We start from the raw sequence: 21,203 nt of genomic DNA, 5'->3' as shown, positions 1-21,203 counted from the left end.
GAAACATAGTCTAATGCAAATCTTAGTAAGAGAACCTAAGGTGTGTGTTGGACTAAAGGCAGAGCATGGTACTCGATCCTCTAACTATCATTTTGTTGAGTCCTTATGTTACAGTACGACCACACACGAGCTAAAAGGGTATGACCTTTGGAGCTACCCATTATGTGAGGTATTGGTTCACACTCTGTTAGCCGAACCTAGTAATCCCACTACTGGAAAACATGTTTTCCATCCATCACAAAATTACAGGTGTGAACTTTTATGGTGGATGAAAAGATTCTGGAGGCCTTTAGTACAGGCTAGTGTTGTATCCTTTTTTCGACATCAATATCCTAATAGACTAATAGACATGTATTTATGATTGAGAATATCCTAATAGACTAATAGACATGTATTTATGATTGAAGGGAGTATAAGATTTGACTGTCAGCTTTTTGTCTATTTTGTTGGATTAGCACCCTTTTATTATTGGTTTCGAGGGGTTTACATTTGAAAACTTATAGCTATATATGCTATATGTTAAATACAAGGTGCAATTGCGTGATGTATGTTGCGAAGAAGTATAGTTTCATACTTGCCTGGACACGGTTATGCCACATTGATGCTTGTGTATCTCATTCTATTGCTAAAGTTAAGCATATTGTAGCGTCTGGTGATTTGAAACACCATGTTTTTCCATGCTCCTCTTATTGCGTTGAAAATTTATCACCTCCCGTGGCAACGTAGTAAAATAAGAAATTTAATTCAATTGCTGTTAGTTTGTGAGTTCCAGACAAATTTAGAAGGCAGCTACTCTGTTTTCTCCGACCAGAACAAGTGACTGCGTGCTACTCTGTTTCTGGAAGCACAGCAGTTCTTATATGAGCCGATAGCCTGCCACGACCCACGATGGCTTGCAGCATTGGGGGGATTTTGAAGCTTTTCAGTCCATCAAATGATGTATAACATAGCTGCAAATTTCTGCTTCAGTAACCATGAGTTAAAACATGTCCAGAAGAGCATCCCAACAGAAGCTCGAACCATGAGATAATTGGGGTTACCAGTCTGCTGTGGCTGGTGATCATTTCACGACAGCAACGACTCAGTTTTGGGGGGCAGCACACCGCATCATTTTCAGCTAGATCTTCAGTTAAAATGGACCAGAACGTTTAGAGGTAGCAGTTCAGAACAGAGGAACACGCGACATACAATCAGGTCTGTCAGTTACCAAAACTAAAACAACAGCAACAACACTAGCAAAACTAAAGACACAGCTATCCTACCGCATGGCAAAGCAAGACCCTGAAAACTACAAAAGAATTATTCACGTGTGTTGTTCATCAAAACTTAGTCTTGGTAAACTTCAATAGGTACATTAACATTTTCAGAAATTAATTTTTAGAAATACAATCAATCACGGGAAAAGCATTGAGTTCTACATTTGCAGGGTACCAGCACAAATTAAAGGTAATAGGGAAAATTGAGTGAGGATTCTAACTCAAGTGACTGGGAATGTACACCGAACCTCTCAACAGCTGAGATTGGTTGAGTTCCTATCATCAATTCTGTTCAACAGCAAATCACTGAGACATTAGTAAGCAGCCATCAGGCAATATCTTAGTGAGCAAACTAAGTTGGATCCATTGCAAAGAATCATCAGGGAAGATCCATGTGGGGTGCCACTGGCCACCATGATGCTGCAGCACCTCCACATTCTGTGACAACTGCAAAAACAGCGTTATCATCCCATATCTTATGATAAACTCCAGAGTCATGAAGAGTAATCTGCACTATGATCTGGCCTGCAATAGTAGCCGCACATGCAAAAGATGCAATATCTCGAATTCCACTGTATTCTACAGCAGGGAACGACTTGGAGCAATGACGGCCAACAAAGAGTGCTTGGGCACCTAAACCATTGAGGCATTGACCCTTCTCTGTCGACTAGGGTAGGCGCTCGATCCTGCATCATAAACACGAAATGCAACAGTACAATGATGCTTCAAGCAATACATAGTAATGAATTCGAAGAAATGATTTCACCAGTGAGCCCTCACTATCGGTACTAGAGCATGTCAGATCATCGTGCAACAATTAACTAACATCCACAAGCCACACAAGAGCAATGTCTGCAAACCACCTTTAATCACGAAGCCTTACAGTTCCAGCTTCAAACGATCATCACATTGCAAATGTCACCAGCAAACATGAATCAAAACTCAACTGAACTTGCACCTATCCCTACATCTCTGCTTCCTACAACTTGCTGGGCTGTCACCGTCACATCCTACCATCTGAGCTCTGCTGTCAGCTTCATACTTCTCTGGCCGAAGGGTTTCCTCGTTGTTTTCGTACATCCAGTGAAGTGCCTGCAATCACCTTTGATTAGAACTGAAAGGTGGAGCATAAAGCATATTAGTATTTGGTTTCTTTTACAATCATATCCTTGCTCTGTATAGAGAATTTCTAATAACTGTCCAAACTTAAACTCACCGACAATGTCACAGAAAATGCCTATTGTGTTGCTGCCGCACAATCTCATCTGCATTGCCATTTTCAGAACGACGCATCTCTGAAATGATACATTAGCTCAAACTTACTTCAATACGATTGAACGGAAATATAGAGTGCCCCATGCTGAAACTATATATATATATATAGTACCGCAGAGTTCAATATCTCCGGCATGGTTTTGCTGCCTTGAAGCTCTCCCATGAAAGAAGTTCACAACCTTCACACCAACGTATCTGATCATGCAAATACATACAATATATATTCAATTCTATCAATGAGTATGGTCATGAAAAAGACAGGATGTTTGGTACTACATACGTCCCAAATTACAATTCGTTTTGGAGTTTCTAGATACATATATTTTGTTATGCACCTAGATGCACACCACATCTAGATACATAGCGAAAATTATGTATCTAGAAAAGCCAAAATGCATTGTAATTTGGGATGGAGTAGTATTTGATACTAGATATCAACTATTACAAGTGCGTACCTGCAAATGGCCTTGAAGCACCACCATACCGTATAGAGGATATTGAATAGGCACTTCGCAATCATCAGAAGAATCTGCACAGCCAGAGTTAGTTTTGGGCGCAACTCTCAACAGTAGAAGTAAAAAGTCGACGCAAAATCAACTAACCTTCAGGTCTCGTGAACAAAGATACCAGTATGTAGTGAAGATTGATATGGAGATCACACAACAAAAACATAGGAGAACCATAGGCAGGATGTCCATCATCTCAAAGTGAGCAGCAGCGATGATGAACAATACTGACCAAAGGCCACCATTTCCGGCAAGAGCCATTGCATTGGGTGCTGATCTTGAAAATGTTGAAGCGGCAAGTCCAAGCAGTATGAAGAGTAGAGCAAGGAGGAAGAATATGGAAGACATAGCAGCAACTACAGGGTAAACTCCATGCAGCTTCTTGGTCAGGGAGTATGTATCCTCCCAGAGCATACTGGTGACTCCAGCTAAACACAGAGACCTGTACTCATCCAAACTCTTGCTCGTTTCCTCCTTCACCTGCAAACAACCAGGTTACAATATTACTCGTAGCTTATCAGTTGCCAAAATAAATTGAACCAAACAAGTTATACCTCCTCCTCAGACATGTTCTTCAGTGATTCTTCATACTCCCTCCTGCTTTTCCCGAGGTCACTGAACATCCTGCGGACGCTGTCTGCAGCTGACGACAGAGCCATCTGAAAGCAATTAAGATTGACACTGATATGTCAAAAACCAGCTCATTTCCCACATACTGTTCTACTATGAATTTCTCCTCTCATAAGGCCATAACACCGTTTGCTTATCCTCTGCAATATCCACCTGATTCTGCCAACCAAGCGCTACACAAGACATAGCTGAGCCTGCCTTCTCCCAGCCCCAAGACCGCAACCAGGGCCACGCTGTAGTGATCAGTTGCCACCGCAATGGCCCATGGGCACCAAGCAGTCAAAGCACCCATCATCCACGTATGTATTGCTGCACCTCCACTCTACACCCTGATCAGCGCAACGCAAACCTGACGCCAATCGTGCCCCGTTCCTTGTGCAGTTGTGCTTCAGGCTCCCGGTGAGTGGTGCCGAGCGCAGGCCACAACAGCAAAACCCGCTTTCTCTACAGCCGCGCAACTGGTGGCGACCACTAGCAGCCGCCGCAAGCCAACTCCCACCGCTTATCATCTCAACGTACCCTCGCGGCCTCGCCGCGCGCTGAAGCGCGAGCCATCACCGTCTAAACTCTCAAGGCACCGAAAACTACGGCGTCGACGACCACGCGTTGAACTGCGGCTTTCCCACCAGTGGTCGCGCGCGCAGCGCCCTCCTGCACGCGCGCCATGTCGGGGCGAGTCGAGGACGCCGACGAGTGCGCTCGATGCTCCTCGCCCCAACTCGGCCGGACACGTACGCTCCGCAGACGAGACAACAGACCTCGCCGTGCTCCCCCCACCCCACCCCTGCAGGCCCTTGCCGGACTTCGGACGGCCCTGCCAAGCAACGCGGGGCCGCCGCCGCGCCGCGGACCAATCACACGTGCTAACACCTGGACGCGCGCCCAACTCCCTAGAATCGACGTCATGCCGTCGCGGCGTCGCGCCGCCCCGGGCTCTCTACTGCACCATAACCCAAACACGTACCGGTCATCTCTTCAACCCACCCCGACACCGACCACCACCAGCCACAAAACCCACCCGGCCCCAGCACAGCCCACGCATCCAACTGTCGCATGGTTCTTCTCCGGCTCGGCAAACCACTTCGCAGATCCGCCATCTTCCCCGGGATTCAAACTACTAGGCACTAGCAACTAGCAAACGCCGCAGCTCCCAAGCCGCGCTCCAAACCCCCACGCCCAAAACCGCAAGGAGGTGCGCTCGAGTTGATTACCTGGGCCCGTCTGGAGTAGGATCCGGCGAAGTCGTCGGAGAGGCCCGCCATGCGAGCTCGTCGGAGAGACGGCGCGCCCGGCGAGGGGTGAGGCCGGTGCGGCCTTCGCGCCGAGACGAAGCGGCGAGGAGAGCCGCGGCGAGCGAGGGGAGGCGAGCCAGAATGCGAGAACAAATATTGGGGGCGGTTCAGGTTGTGTGCGGGGCCCACCTTCGCTGACGTCAGGCGGACCGCTGGGTCCAGCTGTCAGCTATCCTCTCTTTCCGGGGGCCATGCGTCCTCAGAATATGGGCCTTCGAATCGCACAACCGGCTAACAGCCCACACACTTTCGTTTCAAAAAAAAACAGAAAAAGAATCGCACAACCGGCTAACGGCCCACACAGGTTCGCAGGTTCGTTTCCTTTCCGATTTTTTTCTCTTTCTTTTTTCTTCTTAATAACACTTTTACCCTTGAGATTAATTTTCTCTATATTTACAATTCTAGAATTAGACGTTTTAAGGACTAGATTAAACATTTTGTAAACTACCATTGCAATATTTTGAATCCAAAATGGCACAGAGTATCAAATTACCAAAATATAATATTTGAATTGTAAAGCTTATGATTAGTACCTTCAACATTCGAAAAGGCTACATTCAACATTCATAGAAAACTGGTCCAACATTCTGAAAAAGCTAATTCGACAATGTTGGTGAAGTTGAAATGCAACATTCGAAATGTTGAAATGGGATATTCCAATTGTTAATTACTTTAAAAAAGTATTCATACTGGACATCATTTTATTGCATCAATTCAAAAGAATGCTATGGTTCAAACAGATTTTTAAACGGATGCATGATTTAAGAGAAAAAAACATTTAAGTGACAAGGCTCATCTAGTTCTCCGTTCAACTTCCTCCAACCAGGCAATGACACGTACCCCTGCTCCACATCTCCGCATGCAGTTGTGGCTCGTGCACTCCGCATCCATCTCGTCGTCCATGCGATGCTCCCGAGGCTACATTTAGCAACCTTTAGAACAGCTTAAGTATAAGCTCTGCTAAACAGTTTTTCGAGAGAAATAATTATTTTTAAAAAAGAATTTCAGTGCCAACAAAGTTATACTTATCTCTTCCATAGCATTGGATGTGACGTGTTTCCTTATTACCATCCAATGTTATTTTTAGTTCCCTGTATGCCATTGCCGTTAATTTTGCTACAAGATCCACGCTTGCGCTGTTAGTCATCGATCCATCGTGCTTCCTCCGTTTCTCAAATCAACAGCCACATCCTGCGTTGACCGGCGTGAGGCAAGCTAGCTCGAGCCGTCGAGCATGCGAATCCTTGGACTTGGAGGCTGGACAAGCGATGGCAATTTAGCTAGCTCGTGAGCGAATCGGAGACAAGAAGCTGCAGCCCCCGATGTTGTTGCCGTGGGTCTGCCTGAGCAAGGCCTCGAGGAGGCTTCAAGCAGTCACCGTCCATCTCCTCGCCCATGGCGTCGTCGTCGACCGGCCGGCTCAGCACTCGCTCACCAAGGTTGGGCAGCTAACGCCCGATCCGGAGCCGAGGCGGACTGGCGGAGGCCGGGGTGGGCTGGTGGTGGCCTCGTGGCGCAAATATGGGGATGCAGGGGCACAGAGGCATGCTCGGCGCGCGGCATGGAGGCGGCGGCGACAGATACAACGGCGGCGAGCGGCCTGTTCTCCTCTGGGCAGACGCTACCGGGCTACCGGCGGCGCGGGCACGGTCGGCCTCGGTGCCCCACGCAGCTGCACCAGAAATTCGGTAGGGAGGCAGCAAGTGGAGCTGCGGTCTGGCGGCCTGTGGAGGCCGAAGAGGAGAGGAGAGCAGGGATGGCCGGATGGGAGCGGCGACCAGGGACCGGGTGCGTGACTCGGAAGACAGGGAAGGAGAGTAGTGGGAGGGGCAGACTGGTGAGCGGCGCCCGATTCGAGCTGAGCCGGTGCCCATCGGCCATCAGCGTCTCTGCGTTGCTGCCTTGCGGGCACGCTCGGCGCGCCCTTGGCCAGCGCGGCCACAACTGCGGCGGGCAGGCGGGAGCTGGGAGAGGGGAGGCGAGCCGCGAGAGGAAAGCAAATGGGCCTCTGATACCCCTGGGCCCACATGTCATTCTATGCTTAGGGCCACTAACGATGACTTACCTGACGGCGTTTCTCGAATGGCATAGAAGGGATCAAGAAAATAAAACAGTGGCGGAAGGCTATATTTTCAATGGCAGAGAAGGGAAGAGTATAGCTTCCGATGGTACAGAAGGAATTTTCTTTTTTTTTTAATAAGAATATGTAGGAGAGTTGCGTATCGTGGCATTAAGAAGAAAATGGAGTAGTTAAGCTTACAACACGGGCCATATAGGGTGATGCACACTAAAAGATTGATCGGAGACTATACGGTGCAAAGATATAACCGAGAAGAGGCGCGGGAAGGCCTAACTAGAGAGGACCCTTCTAGACCACGCGCGACAAGGCCAACCAATAGCCGTGAGCTTCCTGGCGCCTGGTTGGATCCACCGATCACCCTCGAAGAAGATCTCGCGAAGTAGCTGGCTAACGGCTCGGTATTATTGAAGAGTCTCGCGTTGCGCTCTTACCACAACCTCCAGGTGGTGAGCATCACCGCTGTGTCCATGCCTTTCTTTTGATTCTTTGGCAAGTGCTGTTGTAGGAGCAGCCCCCATTCCACAGGGAGCGACCTACAGAGGAGGGGGGGGGGGGATTGCACCCCAACGACAGTCAGGAGGTACCAGACTTGAGCACTTTATTTTGCTAGAGTAGAGATTGAATTGCTACTTGTCACCCTAGGTTGCAAAATCCCACTAACGATAGGAGTTAGTAGAAATAGGGCTCACTTATGTTACTAATTTAATTTTCTTAGTGTTTGTAATTTCAGTTAAAATCGCCTATTCACCCCCTCTAGTCGGTATCCTTGGTCCTACAGTTCCATCTCGAGATTTTTCCAAGGTCTGTTCGCATCCGTGCGCTTGAGCCAAAGCCACGACAGTCGTAGCGCATAGGATGCCCTAAGGAGGTTGATTATCCCAAGTCCTCCGAACTCGGTTGGTTGGCAGCAACAAACCACGCCACCAAATAGTTCCCTCCATGTGCTTTCTCCTTGCCGGCCCAAAGAAAACCTCGTCACCTCCTGTCAATTTCCTGAATGACCCAATCCGACACCTTGAGAGAGATCAGTGTGTGAACGCAGGCTGAAGTCATAGTGACTTTGACCAAGGTCAGTCTACCAGCCTTGTTCATCAAAGAAGCTCTCCACTTTGCTGGAGGCATTAGTACCAGGTGGTACGAAAGGGTTTTATAGGCTTTAGTCCACCTTAAAAATATCGGTATTAAAAATATCGGTATGATCTAGCATTAGTACCAGGTTTAGTTCACACCGCTATTTTAGGGTAGACCGATAGCCCTTTTCTCCGTGCCAGCACCCTAGTTAGCTATTCTATAACCTGAGTTGGGTTCGCTATTGGACTTTCTTTGGTCAGCTCCTGGTCCATATCCAATAGCTGAGAAGAGGTGATATAGAAGCAATGATATTCAAATGAGGAAATTACTTATTTGACACCAGAAGATAGATCTGGTGTCATATAAAGGAGATATAAAATTTTAATACCACAAGGGAATTCAGTTATCTTTCAACATCAAACAAGAAATTTTCCTTTTTTTAAATCACTGCACAAATCTATTTTATTGAGTGTCTCACACTCAAGCTACCAAAACTAAATGCACACAAATACATCTCGTTAAAAGTATAGTACAAAAATGCAACCCATGCCCTACTGACTACTTTCAGCGTCATCCAAGGCTTCAACCGCAATGTCAAAGTAAGGGGTGACACCGACGGCGATAGCAAATTCAAGCACGACCATGATCCCCCAGCCTTTTTCGTGGTAGTTACTCCACGCGTAGTGTACCATTGCATAGATCATGCCCACCCACAGTGTGACCAGCACTCCCTGCGGAGCAGCAACCACAAGATTTTCAGAGACACCAACAAGCATTCAGATTGGTCAGTTCTACGACCGACGGGATGAGCGATGGTTCATACCCGGAGGAAGTTTATGACGGTGAAGGACCCCGCCGGCTCCGCCGAGCAGTCCACCACCCGCTCATCGGTCGCGCCGGGAATCGCCGGCGGCGGTGGTGGCGCCTCAAGGTCCGGCAGCGGATCGCACACCACGGCCTCCTCTTCGCGCGGCGACGTTGGTGGCGCCTCGAGGTCCGGCAGCGGATCACACACCACGGCCTCCTCTTCGCGCGGCAGCGGCGCCCACCCGACGCTGGGGGCGTGGCAAGGCCAGCCCCAGGCGCAGTTCGGCGGCGGCGGCGGCGGCGGCGGCGTCATCGTCACGATTATTGGTGGGGTGATCGATCGGGTACGTGGTTCGACGATCCAATGATCGTGGGTTTATAGGCAATTCCACGCGGTTATTATCCGAGACGGAACCTGAAAAAAAAACGAAAACGGATAGCCTCCTCCAGCTCGGTATCCAATTTCGATTTGGAGACGGGTTAGTGCTCGGGTGGCTGTTGGTGGCCCTCAAGGCTGACGTCAGTTGGGCCGCTGGCCCCATATGTCAGGCATCCCCTCAGGCCTCCGGTCAGGTGGGCCCCACCTGCCAGTTTGATTTCCTACGTCCCGGTGGCGTGGCGGTGGGCGCGGGCCGGCCGTGCGCCTGGCCACCCCGCTGACACGTCACTGATTGGTGGGCTCCATTTCCTCGTGGTCCCACCAGGCAGCAAGTGTTTTTCGATGGGACTCATCGAGTTGGTTCACTTTCTGTCCAGGTGGGCTCGACTGGGCCGCCGGATGCGACGGGGAGGCGGCCAGCAGGCGGCGGCGGCGGCCCGTCCAGGCCTCCCATCACCCTATTTCGACGCCGACATGTGGGCCCTGCTGCCTGCAGCCCGCTGGGTCACCTTCACTCCGGTGCCCGATGCCGCCGCCGCAGTCCTTCCTCTGCGGGCTGCAGTCTCTCCCCATTGCAGCTGTTGGACGCGCGGGGGCCGCGCGGTTGCAGGCTTGCCGCAGAGAGCTTCGCGTTCGCCCGCGGCGGCTACCACCCCCACACCCCTACCGACCCGCACACTCCAAGAGATCTGCTGCAAGCAAGGAAGTGCGGTCCTTGTCCCGTGATGCTCGCAATGTGTTCCACGGAATGGCAGGTAAGCATGGCAGTGAGTCAAGCCTTCACTCCTCACTCGTGGATTCATTGGTTCACTGGATTGCATGATCTTGATGAAGTGTTGGAGGATGCCAGCGGCAACGCCACATGTGATCCTGATGCCTTTAGCTCACCATGCCCCCTTTGTATACGATGAAAGAAATGCCTGAGCTAGTTTTGACAGCCGAGCTATGTATAAGAAAAATGGCCCTTAAGCTATTGTTTGTGATGTTGGTCATTGAATAACAACTTAACCATTGAGACTAATATATGTATCAAGAATGAATATTTGTAGGGTTTGATAGGTTCCACAGATGCAACACAAAGAAAACCTCCAAAGTCGGGACAATGAGAGGAATGAATTGGAAGTGTCCCGTGGATATTTATATTTTGACTCATCAAATGGGTTATATTTCTGGATAATCTTGTAGAGCATTTCACAAGCTTTCCATAGAGTCCAAGATCATCAAAATCGGAGTCCCGAGTAAAAAGTTATGATCAAAACAAGCAAAGATTTCTCACCAACGCAGTTGACAGATTAATTCGGTCTGGCACAGAAGTAGGACTGAATCAATCGGTGATCAACAGCAGCTGAAGCATTGTTTTGACAGTATGATTCGGTCAATGCTATGAAGACCTCACCGAATCAATCGGTGAGCCTGGGATGAAGATAAACGGCTCTGGTTTGACAGTATGATTCGGTCAATGCCATGAAGATCTTACCCGGTGAGGCTGGGATGAAAGCAAACGGCTCTGGTTTGACAGTATGATCCGGTCAAGCCAAGAAGCCATCACCAAATCATACGGTGATGTGCAGAGGAGCCCGCAAGTCAGTGGCCCAACGGCTAGCTGAGGTGGAGACCACCGATTGATTCGGTAGTACCCCTCCTGTGAGCACCGAATTAGTCGGTGGTAAGCAGAATGTTGCAATGAGTTTGCAACGGTTAGTTTCTTTGGTTGGGGCTATTTATACCCCATGTTCCGGCCATTTGAGGTATGCTTGAGCTCTGTAAAGGTATTGGCTTGTGTTCTTACACATTTTTGAGTGCTCAATCCACCAAAGTGCCTAAGAGAATATTAGGGCAATTACCATAAGGCTTAGGTCTTGATTAGTGCTAGTTTAAGCCTCTTAGCGCATTGCTTTAGGGATTAGCCTAGAGTTAGGTGAGGTTTGCACACCTCATTGTATTGTTGCTTGCGCGCACCAAGAGTTGTAAATCCGGAGCTTGTAAGTCTTGCAAGACCCTCCAACCGCATTTGTGGAGTGGCCTTCGGTAGTTATGAGAGGGAGGAGAGGCCCTTGGCATTTTGCCGAAGCTCTACCTAATGAAGACGGCGAGGAGCATTCGGGAGAGGCTAGGCAGAGACCCACTTGCCCGTGGGAAGGCCCGTCGGCTATCCATGGAGTTACTCGACCAAGGAGTTTATGCCCTTGCGCAGACATTCCTTTGAGAGGGGCTCCAACAACGAGGGCTAGTGGAAAGTATTGCTTTCCGATACCTCAGTAAAAATCACCGTGTCGCCACGCCGGGAGTTTGCATTCTCTACCCCTTTACTTCCACACTTACTTTACACTTACATTCCGCTTTTACCTTTCCTAGAATTGCCTTGTGTAGTTTGTAGGATTGGAACCTAGGATGCAAAATTTTTGTACGGTAGAGAAAGCAACACATAGAAAAACCTAGTGCACATCTAGACAGATTTTGGAACATGTTTTTATATGTGCTTAGAGCCTTAGTTTTTAGAACTCCTAATTCACCCCTCCCCCTCTTAGGTTGTCACGGTCCTTTTCGCTATGCCCTGTGCCAACCCAATTCTTCCAGTTCGTGTCCAATGTGTTTGAAATGCAGCAGCATGAGAAGAATGTCTATGTCCAGATTGTGGTTATGCCACTAGAACTATCTAGCATTGACAGAAATTAAAGGATGCTCTAGTCTTTATTTGTTCTGGCAATGAACATGAGTTTATCAGGTGTTGGGACATTGTTTAGGCCGCCTCTATGGGTATCCAATGGGGATGAAGCACAAGAATTTCCTCTGCAGGAAGTGTCCTATTTAACCTGCATTACAAGAAAAACCTTCAGGCCTACAAATTGTTATGGATCATCAACTATTTGAGCTCAAAATTAGTGGACCTATGATCTGCAGTGGAAATTGTAATATGCTTGAGCAGGCAAGATGCTTAATTGTCAAGGTGGGGTTAGATGCAGTAAATGGTGCTATCCCTTTAGTGCTTGATTCATCCCTAGATTCGCGTGAAGTCATGTACCAAGAAGAGTCAAATTGTTGAATTAGCAATAAAGTTTTTGTGCTTTGCACTCTGAGAAAATCTTAGGTGCAACTTTGAGATTAGTAATTATGAAGAAATGTATGAATTCTGGATTGTCGAGAATTTCATCGAAGAGAAGCTAAATGTGGTTACTGCCAAAAATTGCGTTGCTGATGAACAAATTGTTCTACCAGTTTTGGCACTATGGCTGAGGGAACATTTGCCCATATATCCTGTCATTGCAAGGGTTGGGATCAAGGAGACCAATGGTGTGAGGCAAAAAGCAAGTTAGTTTTGTCCAGCAATCATATGGTCAATGCCATGACCCTACAGATGAACTAGCTGAATTTGTTAGGGCAGGTCCCAAATATTGGACCATGGACAACCTAAGAGCTTTCAGCGTCATGCAACCAATGTTCCCAGATGCTCTGTACTTGCATTGGTCTTATCTGTGGTCCACTCGACCATTTTTTTTGTCAGAAATTCTATTGAGAGAATCTAGCTTACCTAAGCTAAGGTGGACAATGTATCTGGGAAAAATTGCTAGTTCTACTTAATGCAGGTGAACTCCACAGCTCTGTGTTACAGTTTGATTTCTGATATGTGCCTATTGTTAATCTGTTCCAATGCATTGTTGGTTTTATGGAGCTATAGCTCTCAAAATGTGGCTGACCTCTGCTGCATGTTGATTGTTAATGGCCTACCATGCCCCATGAAAGGAAGTTGCAACATTCCCCGTTTTGGTAGAGGCATTATCATTGTTTGAACTGCTGATGATTTTAGTCGGAATATAATTCCCATGAGCTCCTAATAAGTAATGGTACTGAAATGATTTTCCTGGTTAGGGATGTTAATGCAACAGGTCAAGACAATGGAGGCCATGCTTAGCTCGAAGAGCAGCAGAAGCTTGAGCATATTTATATTTACTTGTGAGAAGGAATTAGAACATGTTGTATTGGCAAGGAGCAATCAATTGAGTCACAGAAGTATGGACGTTTTGGTCAGCAAGGAAGACTTGTTGCTCAAAATTCATTATTCTTGTAACTTAAGTGTAACTTAAACAAGAGAACTGGCATCAATAGCCTTTAGTAAATTTGGTCCGTAGATAGTCTTTCAAGCTTGTTCTGTGCTCGTAATAGACTAATAGTAAGCTGTGAATTGATTATTGTCCTGTTTAAAATGCCATCTGGTTCCTAAGAATTCCTTGGCAGAATTCTGGCAGATCCAGAAGGCTAGAATCCTATACATTTTGAGCTCTCTGGATTTTGGGTTAATGGATTCCATGAATCATTGTGTTATTAATGACTTCGGTTTAAATTGTTCCTGCTGCAAAAGAAAAGTTTGAAGTATTCCCATCTGAGTTTCTTCAGCAGCTCTGTTTCCAGGTTCTCTTTTGTATGATGTCCAAGGTTGAATTCCAGTGCGAAAAATGGTTCCATTCCTCTGTTTCACTTGGTGATTGATGCTGTGGCACAACTATGTCAGCTTTATTGACTGCAAATTAAGAATATAGTTGTACTCTTGCCTTGGATAGGTCAATATATTTCCATAGCAGCAACTACTCTAGTTATAACCTGTACATGAGTGACCTGCAGTTTGGCGGCTTTGTAAATATCTTGAGTTTCTGGCATCTGTTGTATGGTCTTGTTTATCACTCATCACGAACAAAATACTGTACCATGAGAATTGAAGGTTTGTACAAAACCATGATCAGGAATCCTTGCAAATACCGGCTCCACAGGAGCATAATAGTTGTCTTCCTGATGCAGAACTAACAGGACCTGAAGAGGCAGTGATAGGAAGCTTTTAGCAGATTTATATGTCCAAATAAAGGTTCCTTAGGCTAAGTGCCTTCTAATTTTTTTTAGATAAAGGATATCCCGGCCTCGAGCACTCACAGGTGAGTGTCTATAGCCAAAAGAACATGACATGCAGTACACTGACCGCTCAGACTGCTCAGCAAACAGCTAATCCAAAACAAAGTTCAAAACAGAAACAGTGACACCATCTGCAGAACCCATCCGCTACCCCTGAATTCTTCTTCTGAAATTCCAACCACTCCTCGTACTGAAGTGAAGCATCACTCCTAGTAGTTGGCAGTTCTTCTTTAGAAATTCTTTCGCTTCCTCTTCAGATAGCAGCGACCAGTACCTTGCCCAAAAGTCCCCCTGAAGATGACCTGCAGGTACGAGTTAGGCAGAGTTCGATTGCAAACGGCATCATTTCGTGTTAGCCAAATAGCCCAACACAAAGCAACAGCTCCAACTAACTTTGGCTTTCTATGTTTATGAGAAAAACCTGCCAGCCAAGACCCCAACAGGTTTGAAACATTAGCTGGAGGCTGAACTCCAAAAGTAATCAGCATAGCAGACCACAAAAATTTAGCCACATGGCAATCGAAAAAAGGTGCTGAATAGTTTCTTCAGAATAACAAAAGCAACATCTACTATCACCTTTCCAGTTTCTTTTTAACAGATTGTCTTCTGTGAGAGTAACACCTTTTGTGAGGTGCCACATCAAGACTAATCTTGAGTGGCAGTTTCAACTTCCAGATGGGAGAAACCACATGTACCTTGTCAGCTATCATCAAATCATTATACATAGTCATAACTGAAAACGCTGAGTTTTTACCCAGCTTCCACTCCCAATTGTCTTCAGCATCTGACAGGTTTACATTGACAAGCAAAGCAACTAGTTCTAGCCACATTCTTAGCTTATCCCCCACCAAGGCTCTTCTAAAGAAAATGTTCAATGGTGTGGTGCTTAACATACTAGCCACAGTTTGATTTTTCGTTCTTGCAATATTAAACAAAGCAGGAAATTGTTTCATCAGAGGTCCATTGCTCAGCCACCAGTCCTCCCAGAACCTTGTTTGTTCTCCATTATGCACCCTGAATTTTCCTCTTGGGAAAAAATTCTTTAACCTCCATTAGGTCTGACCAAAACTGTGAATCACCTGGCTTCTTGACAGCCTGAGCCAAGGTGGTATTCTGTAGGTACTTTCTCCTAAACAGCTATTGCCAAGTACCATCCTTAGTTAGTAGTTTGAACAACCACTTACTTAAGAGACAAATATTCTGAGCATCCAAGTTTGTGATTCCTAGCCCCCTCCCCCCGAACACTCTTGGGAGTACAAAGTATGCTCCATTTTGCCAGCCTATACTTCTTCTTGGGCCATCACTTTGCCAAAAAAATCTAGGCCTGTAATAGTCTAGCTTATTAAGAACTCCTTTAGGATTTCTAAAGAGAGACAGCATAAACATTGGCAAGCTGGTCAGAATAGAACTAATAATAACTAGTCTTCCTCCCACGGATATCAATTTCCCTTTCCAGCTACTCAACTTTTTTTGAAACCTCTCTTCAATTTGACACCAGTCCTTATTGGCAATTTTTTATTGATTCATTGGTATACCCAAGTACTTGAAAGGGAATGATCCCTCTCTACACCCAAATATTTGCCTGTAACTGTCAGCCCTTGAGCTAGCATCTCCCAAACAAAAGATCTCACTCTTATGGAAATTTAGCTTTAATCATGAGAGGTTTTCAAACACACATAGGGTCAACTTCAAATTCTTGACCTGTTTAACATCATCTTCAATGAACAGGATGGTGTCATCTGCATATTGCAGAATTGACAATCAGTCATCCACCAAATTTGATACCAGTCCATTAATCTGATTGTAGTTCCTTGCTCTTGTCACCAAAACAGCCAGCATGTCTGCCACTACATTAAACAACACGGGTGACAAAGGATCATGTTGTCTCAACCCCTTTTTGGTTTGAAAAAACTTGTTCATATCACTATTGACATTAACCCCCACGCTCCCACCACACATGATGCACTCGATCCACTTGCACCACTGTGGAGAGAAGCCTCTCATCCTTAAGACTTGCTGTAAGAAATCCCAACTTACTTTGTCATATGCCTTTTCAAAGTCCAATTTTAGTATCACTCCTTTTTGTTTTTCCTTCTTAATTTCATGGATTGTTTCATGTAATGTCACCACTCTTTCCAGAATGTACCTTCCAGGTAAGAAAGCAGATTGAGAAGGTCTGGTAATCCTATTAGCAACTGAGGTGAACCTATTAGTCAAGACTTTTGTAAAAATCTTGAAACTAACATTCAGCATGCAAATAGGTCTATGTTGTTGTATTTGGTTAGCCTCTTGTATCTTAGGAAGTAATGATATCACTCCAAAATTTAAGCTTAACAAAGACAAATCCTCTTTATGAAAGTCTTCAAACATAGCCAGCAGGTATTCTTTGATTAAACTCCAAAAAATCTGATAAAACTCAGCTGGGAACCAATCAGGTCCAGGAGCCTTATTATGCTTCATCTGAAAAATAGCTTCTCTAACTTCCTGTTCACTAAACTTCTCTGTTAGGATAGCATTTTCCTCAACAGTCACTTGAGCTATGTCTTCAGTTCTTGATTCATTTAAGGATATGCTACTTTTTCAGTTCTGCCAAAAAGTCCCTTATAATAGTCTGTAATGTATTTTTTCAAATTTTCTTCCCCCTCTATTACTCCCTCCTCCTGTCCCAATCTATAGATAGAAGGGAGTAACACATCGAGTGGAATGGTTAAAAAGGTATGCCATCAAAGAGCTTACACTGAAGACATTGAAGAATTTGTTAAAAAGGTATGCCATCGAAGAGCTTACACTGCAGGAGTAACACACTGAGTGGAATGGTTAAAAAGGTATGCCATCAAAGAGCTTACACTGAAGACATCGAAGAATTTGTGGTTAAAAAGTATGCCATCGAAGAGCTTACACTGCAGGAGTAACACATTGAGTGGAATGGTTAAAAAGTTACTTCACCACAAATTCTTTCTTTTTTTTTGGGCAAGGACTTTACCACAAATTTCTGAAGTGGCACCAATGATTAACCCTACCATGAAATCAGATGGTCCAGATTATCCAAGACATGAAAAATGGCCATGTTCTCTAATCGTCAGTAACCGGTATGTAACAGAGGGCAGCGTGAGGTTATCAGAATATTGAAGCAAACCCTTAATTGTCAATTTTAAATCACAACTTAAAACACAAAAGAACATTTCAATTTACTGGAAACATCATGGCTTTCACTCAACTTAAGTCTAACAGCACAAGTTCCAGAGGAAAACATATATATTTTCACCAATAAGCCTTGATGAGTTTCCTTTCAGCTAAGGGCACCATTTTTTCAGAAGATTTTGCATTGTGATGCCTGAACGTTCCCACTAGAACTGCTGGCATTAGATGTTCTAGGATCAACAGTTATAACTAATGGTCCTTTTCCTTCTCCACAACTAAGTGAACGGGCCTCTAGCTGAGTTTGTTAGATGGCTCTAGTAGCACTTCTCAGGTCCTAGGTTTGACTCCCCATGGGAGCGAATTTCAGGCTGAGATTAAAAAATCCCCTTGTCTATCCCACATCAAAGCATAGATATAAGGCCCGGCCTAGATCAAAGGTATTCTCTTAGCAAATACCGGGGGTTGTCTTACCCCCTGCACGTCGAGTTTTTTTTCCACAACTAATGTGATACCTCAATTGTTGGATTATTTCCCATTAGCAATAATTGAAGCAAATGATAGAATATAATATGGGCTCTTAGGTCCCAATCCATTACTGGTCCGAAATTCAACATGTTCCACCGTTTTCGTTCCCCATGTGTGAACATACGTGTTGGGGTCAAGTCCGCTTTCTACATGGGACTTCTTGATCATGCAATGCTGTGTATCATCACGTTCCGCCCCGGTGTCCTCTCCGTGTAGGACTCATCAGACTGTCAGATAGATGCCTTCTTCTCATCCCAAAAGGAGAAAAGGAACGGGACGCGGACTGCGGGCCGACCAGCCCATCGACTCGAGGAAACTAACGATTAGCTAGGGCGGGCGCGCGGCGCAAAGCTTTGCTTGTTTCACCGCTCCATCCCCGCCGTCGTCGATCGTTCCCGTTCTGCCACATCCGATTATCGCCGATGACGCGCAGCGCGGTCGACGGCGCATCGCCGTTGCTGGACCCAGAGGAGGGATACTGCGCCACGGATGTGCCCGCCGGGAGGGACCCCATCAAGATGGCGGCGGAGAGGGCCGCCAAGTTCATCTTCAGGGTACGTATTGCATGCGCGCCTGCCAGTCTTTTCTTTGGTTTATAGACTTATTATAGTCATGTGCTGACTGAAAATTTTCTTGATTGCAGGGATTGCTGATCTTGCTGTGCCTGTATTTATTTGATTCGATGAAAAGATACGCGATCAGCTACACAGGCGGAGATACATGATTTACCACGTTCGCTGCGATTGTTGCTTCCATACCTATAGCTGAAATCTTTTGCATCTTGGGCCAGACCTCGGTAGCACCCATTCTTCCTGTTGGATCACCGACGCTGTGCAGAGAAGACTGTGCCTGTGCTTGCAACACCGCTGCAAATGGCAAGGTCCCTGAGGAGGAGGTGGACGCATCATTCCTTGACCTCGAGAATGGATCCATGGATCACAATACAGCGCCACTGCAGCCGGATGTCATAACGAAGATTATTGCCACCATGGTTGGAATGACGGAGGCCGAAAAAGCGGCACTAGATGTGGACGCCGCAAGGATCACTAAATGCCTTTTCCGGGTATGTAGGTGAATCCATCCTGATATACGCGGAATTAATGGAATCTGATTCATCCCAACATATTTGCATGGGATGCTTAATTGTGTACCTGTTTACACAGAGGAAAATTAACTAGGGGAAGTATTTCTTTCTGAACCAAGAATAAATCAAGAATGTACAGTAAAGGCTTCTCCTGTATGTACTTGAAATGAAATACCAAACCAGCAAAAAAAATAGCAGAAGGATGTCTAACCACTGAAAATTCTGTTTTTAGTCCTTTCAAATATTCACCTCAACATTATCATGCTTCCTAGATTTTCCTGATGAAACACTTGAGGAATTAGTCCAACAGGGTCTTGTCATATGACTAGTTTTTCAGAGGAGTAACAGAGTCATATATTGGTTATTACAATATCAGAGTTCATGCCAACATTGCTTATAAATACAGATGAGTACTCAAAAAATGTAGCCAAACATAAGGAAACTATATGCCATAAATGTTGCCCTTCGATTCTTATTTAGTTGATATATAACTTCTTTTGCTTCTATAAAGGCAAAATGCTTACTGAAGTTTTTTTGGTTTGCAGGGATTGTTGGTCTTACTATGGGTGTATTTGGTCGATTTACTGAGAAGATATGTGACTACCCACGAAATAGGAGAAGTATTTTTCACTATGTGTCCTTTGGGTATTCTTGCAGTATGCGTGTCTGCGTTCTTTTTCTTTTTTGATGGAGAGCTTCGGTGACTATATCCTTTCATTGAAAGTTTCATACTGAGCTTCCTTGTAATTAAATCAGCAAGTCAAGTTCCATTTGGCTATGTTTCGGTATCAAATGAAAAGTAACAAAAAAAGGGAGCCTGGCCCACATATCTAGATGTTTTGATTGCTGCAAGTCAAATCATTTCCTGATTTTTATCTCGTATTGTAGATAAAAAAGGTTCAAGGTGTGGGTTAGTTATTTGGAAATATAAACCGTTTCTTCTCTGGTCAGTACCTGTGCCGCTATATACCTAGCGAGTATCTTCATTGAATTTTTCACCTGCCATTACCTTCTCGCTGTCTTGTATAGTTGTATTACTTAGTATGAAACTTCAAGACCACTGTCAGAAAACCAGGTTTTTACCTACTTGCAACCTAGTTACTGGTCAATCTGGCGTGGCAGTGGCACATCCTGACATGTTGACCTGAGCAGATTTCTTATTTATCATTACGATTCTTTGCATCTAGATTTATACGGAAGAAACAGAGTTAACCGCGGCAGTTGGTTTCTTGGGTGCATGGAACTTCATCAACAGTCTACTGTTTTTTGAACAAAAATATATATATACGAAATAGTCTACTGCGTTTGTTTTTCAACAAAACTGAAACTGTCAACTGCCTATGTAAGGTCATTCAGATTTGACAAAAGAGGAAGGCACGTTATACCCATAATAAGGGAGCAGAGCAGTGCATGTATTCTTCAGCAGCTGATGACTTGGAGGCATGGTCCTGGACTATAAAAAACACACGATTATCTTGTCGATTGCATGCCGATCCCCCTTGACAATTCTACGAATGATGTCAACCTGAACTGTACCTGAATTTTAGTTCCCTCACCCATGTCAACTTGGCATCGTCAGACAGGAAATTAGCACCAGCTGTCAGCTATTCCGGGCAGATCAGATCATCCGCTTCAGTTTTCAATTCCAGAGTCAACCGCGCCAACCATGCCGATTCGTGCCCCAACAAAATTGGAAAGGCTGAACAATTCCTGCTTCTTATCTTCTGAATCTCAAGCTGCGTGGGGCATGCGCAATCTTTTAAACTGAACCCGGTCGTTTTCATCCTCGGTGCTTGCATTGTGTTTTGTAATCTGCAAGTCAGAAGGTAGGGAGGTTCAGACTTTTGTTTCTTCAGAGCATAAACTATTTAAGCATATCAGAGAGTCAAGGCATGCATGCATGCACCATTGCTCCCTCCGTATTCGGTGGAGGCGTCATTCATATATGGTTATGATGTGGGTCTGTTTATCGAGTTCTTCCAACCAACGAAATTTAACACGAATGATTGCTGCATACATAATATTTGGAGTGATACAGTTTGCTTGCCATAGTCAAGCTTGTCAAGTCATGTAAGGAAAGTTGAGAACATTGTAGAATTGTACTACTAGTATATTGTTCAGGTCTTGAGGGTTCTGGCAGTTTTAGGCACTAAGTCAAAACCTCTGAAAACACCAGTGTGGCTAAACGACAGCAAATTGAGCAACATTCTCCAAAGTTCAAGAGCACTGCCCCACACTCCCAACTGCACGATATAAAT

The 21,203-nt window shown here is 45.5% G+C and overlaps 3 protein-coding genes across 3 annotated transcripts; 1 reads left to right on the top strand and 2 right to left on the bottom strand.

Moving 5' to 3' along the window:
* Positions 1–1,999: 1,999 nt before the first annotated feature.
* Positions 2,000–5,018, bottom strand: LOC112903067. The gene is made up of 7 exons (XM_025972275.1): positions 4,879–5,018; positions 3,592–3,696; positions 3,134–3,517; positions 2,987–3,060; positions 2,644–2,726; positions 2,473–2,551; positions 2,000–2,348 (listed from the first exon to the last, which is right to left on the bottom strand). The coding sequence occupies exons 1-6, from the start codon at positions 4,927–4,929 to the stop codon at positions 2,481–2,483; spliced, it is 768 nt and encodes a 255-aa protein (XP_025828060.1). The 5' UTR covers positions 4,930–5,018; the 3' UTR covers positions 2,000–2,348; positions 2,473–2,480.
* Positions 5,019–8,516: 3,498 nt separating this feature from the next.
* On the bottom strand, positions 8,517–9,255 carry LOC112903219 (formin-like protein 5). The gene is made up of 2 exons (XM_025972453.1): positions 8,934–9,255; positions 8,517–8,841 (listed from the first exon to the last, which is right to left on the bottom strand). The coding sequence occupies exons 1-2, from the start codon at positions 9,228–9,230 to the stop codon at positions 8,662–8,664; spliced, it is 477 nt and encodes a 158-aa protein (XP_025828238.1). The 5' UTR covers positions 9,231–9,255; the 3' UTR covers positions 8,517–8,661.
* A 105-nt stretch (positions 9,256–9,360) lies between these two features.
* On the top strand, positions 9,361–10,297 carry LOC112903220. Its single transcript, XM_025972454.1, has 2 exons — positions 9,361–9,490; positions 9,674–10,297. The coding sequence occupies exons 1-2, from the start codon at positions 9,460–9,462 to the stop codon at positions 10,117–10,119; spliced, it is 477 nt and encodes a 158-aa protein (XP_025828239.1). The 5' UTR covers positions 9,361–9,459; the 3' UTR covers positions 10,120–10,297.
* The last annotated feature ends 10,906 nt before the right edge of the window (positions 10,298–21,203 follow it).

Source organism: Panicum hallii, chromosome 8 (genome assembly GCF_002211085.1).
Source record: "Panicum hallii strain FIL2 chromosome 8, PHallii_v3.1, whole genome shotgun sequence".
Taxonomy (NCBI): domain Eukaryota; kingdom Viridiplantae; phylum Streptophyta; class Magnoliopsida; order Poales; family Poaceae; genus Panicum; species Panicum hallii.
Note: the sequence above shows the minus strand (reverse complement) of the source record. Positions and strands in the feature narration are given on the sequence as shown.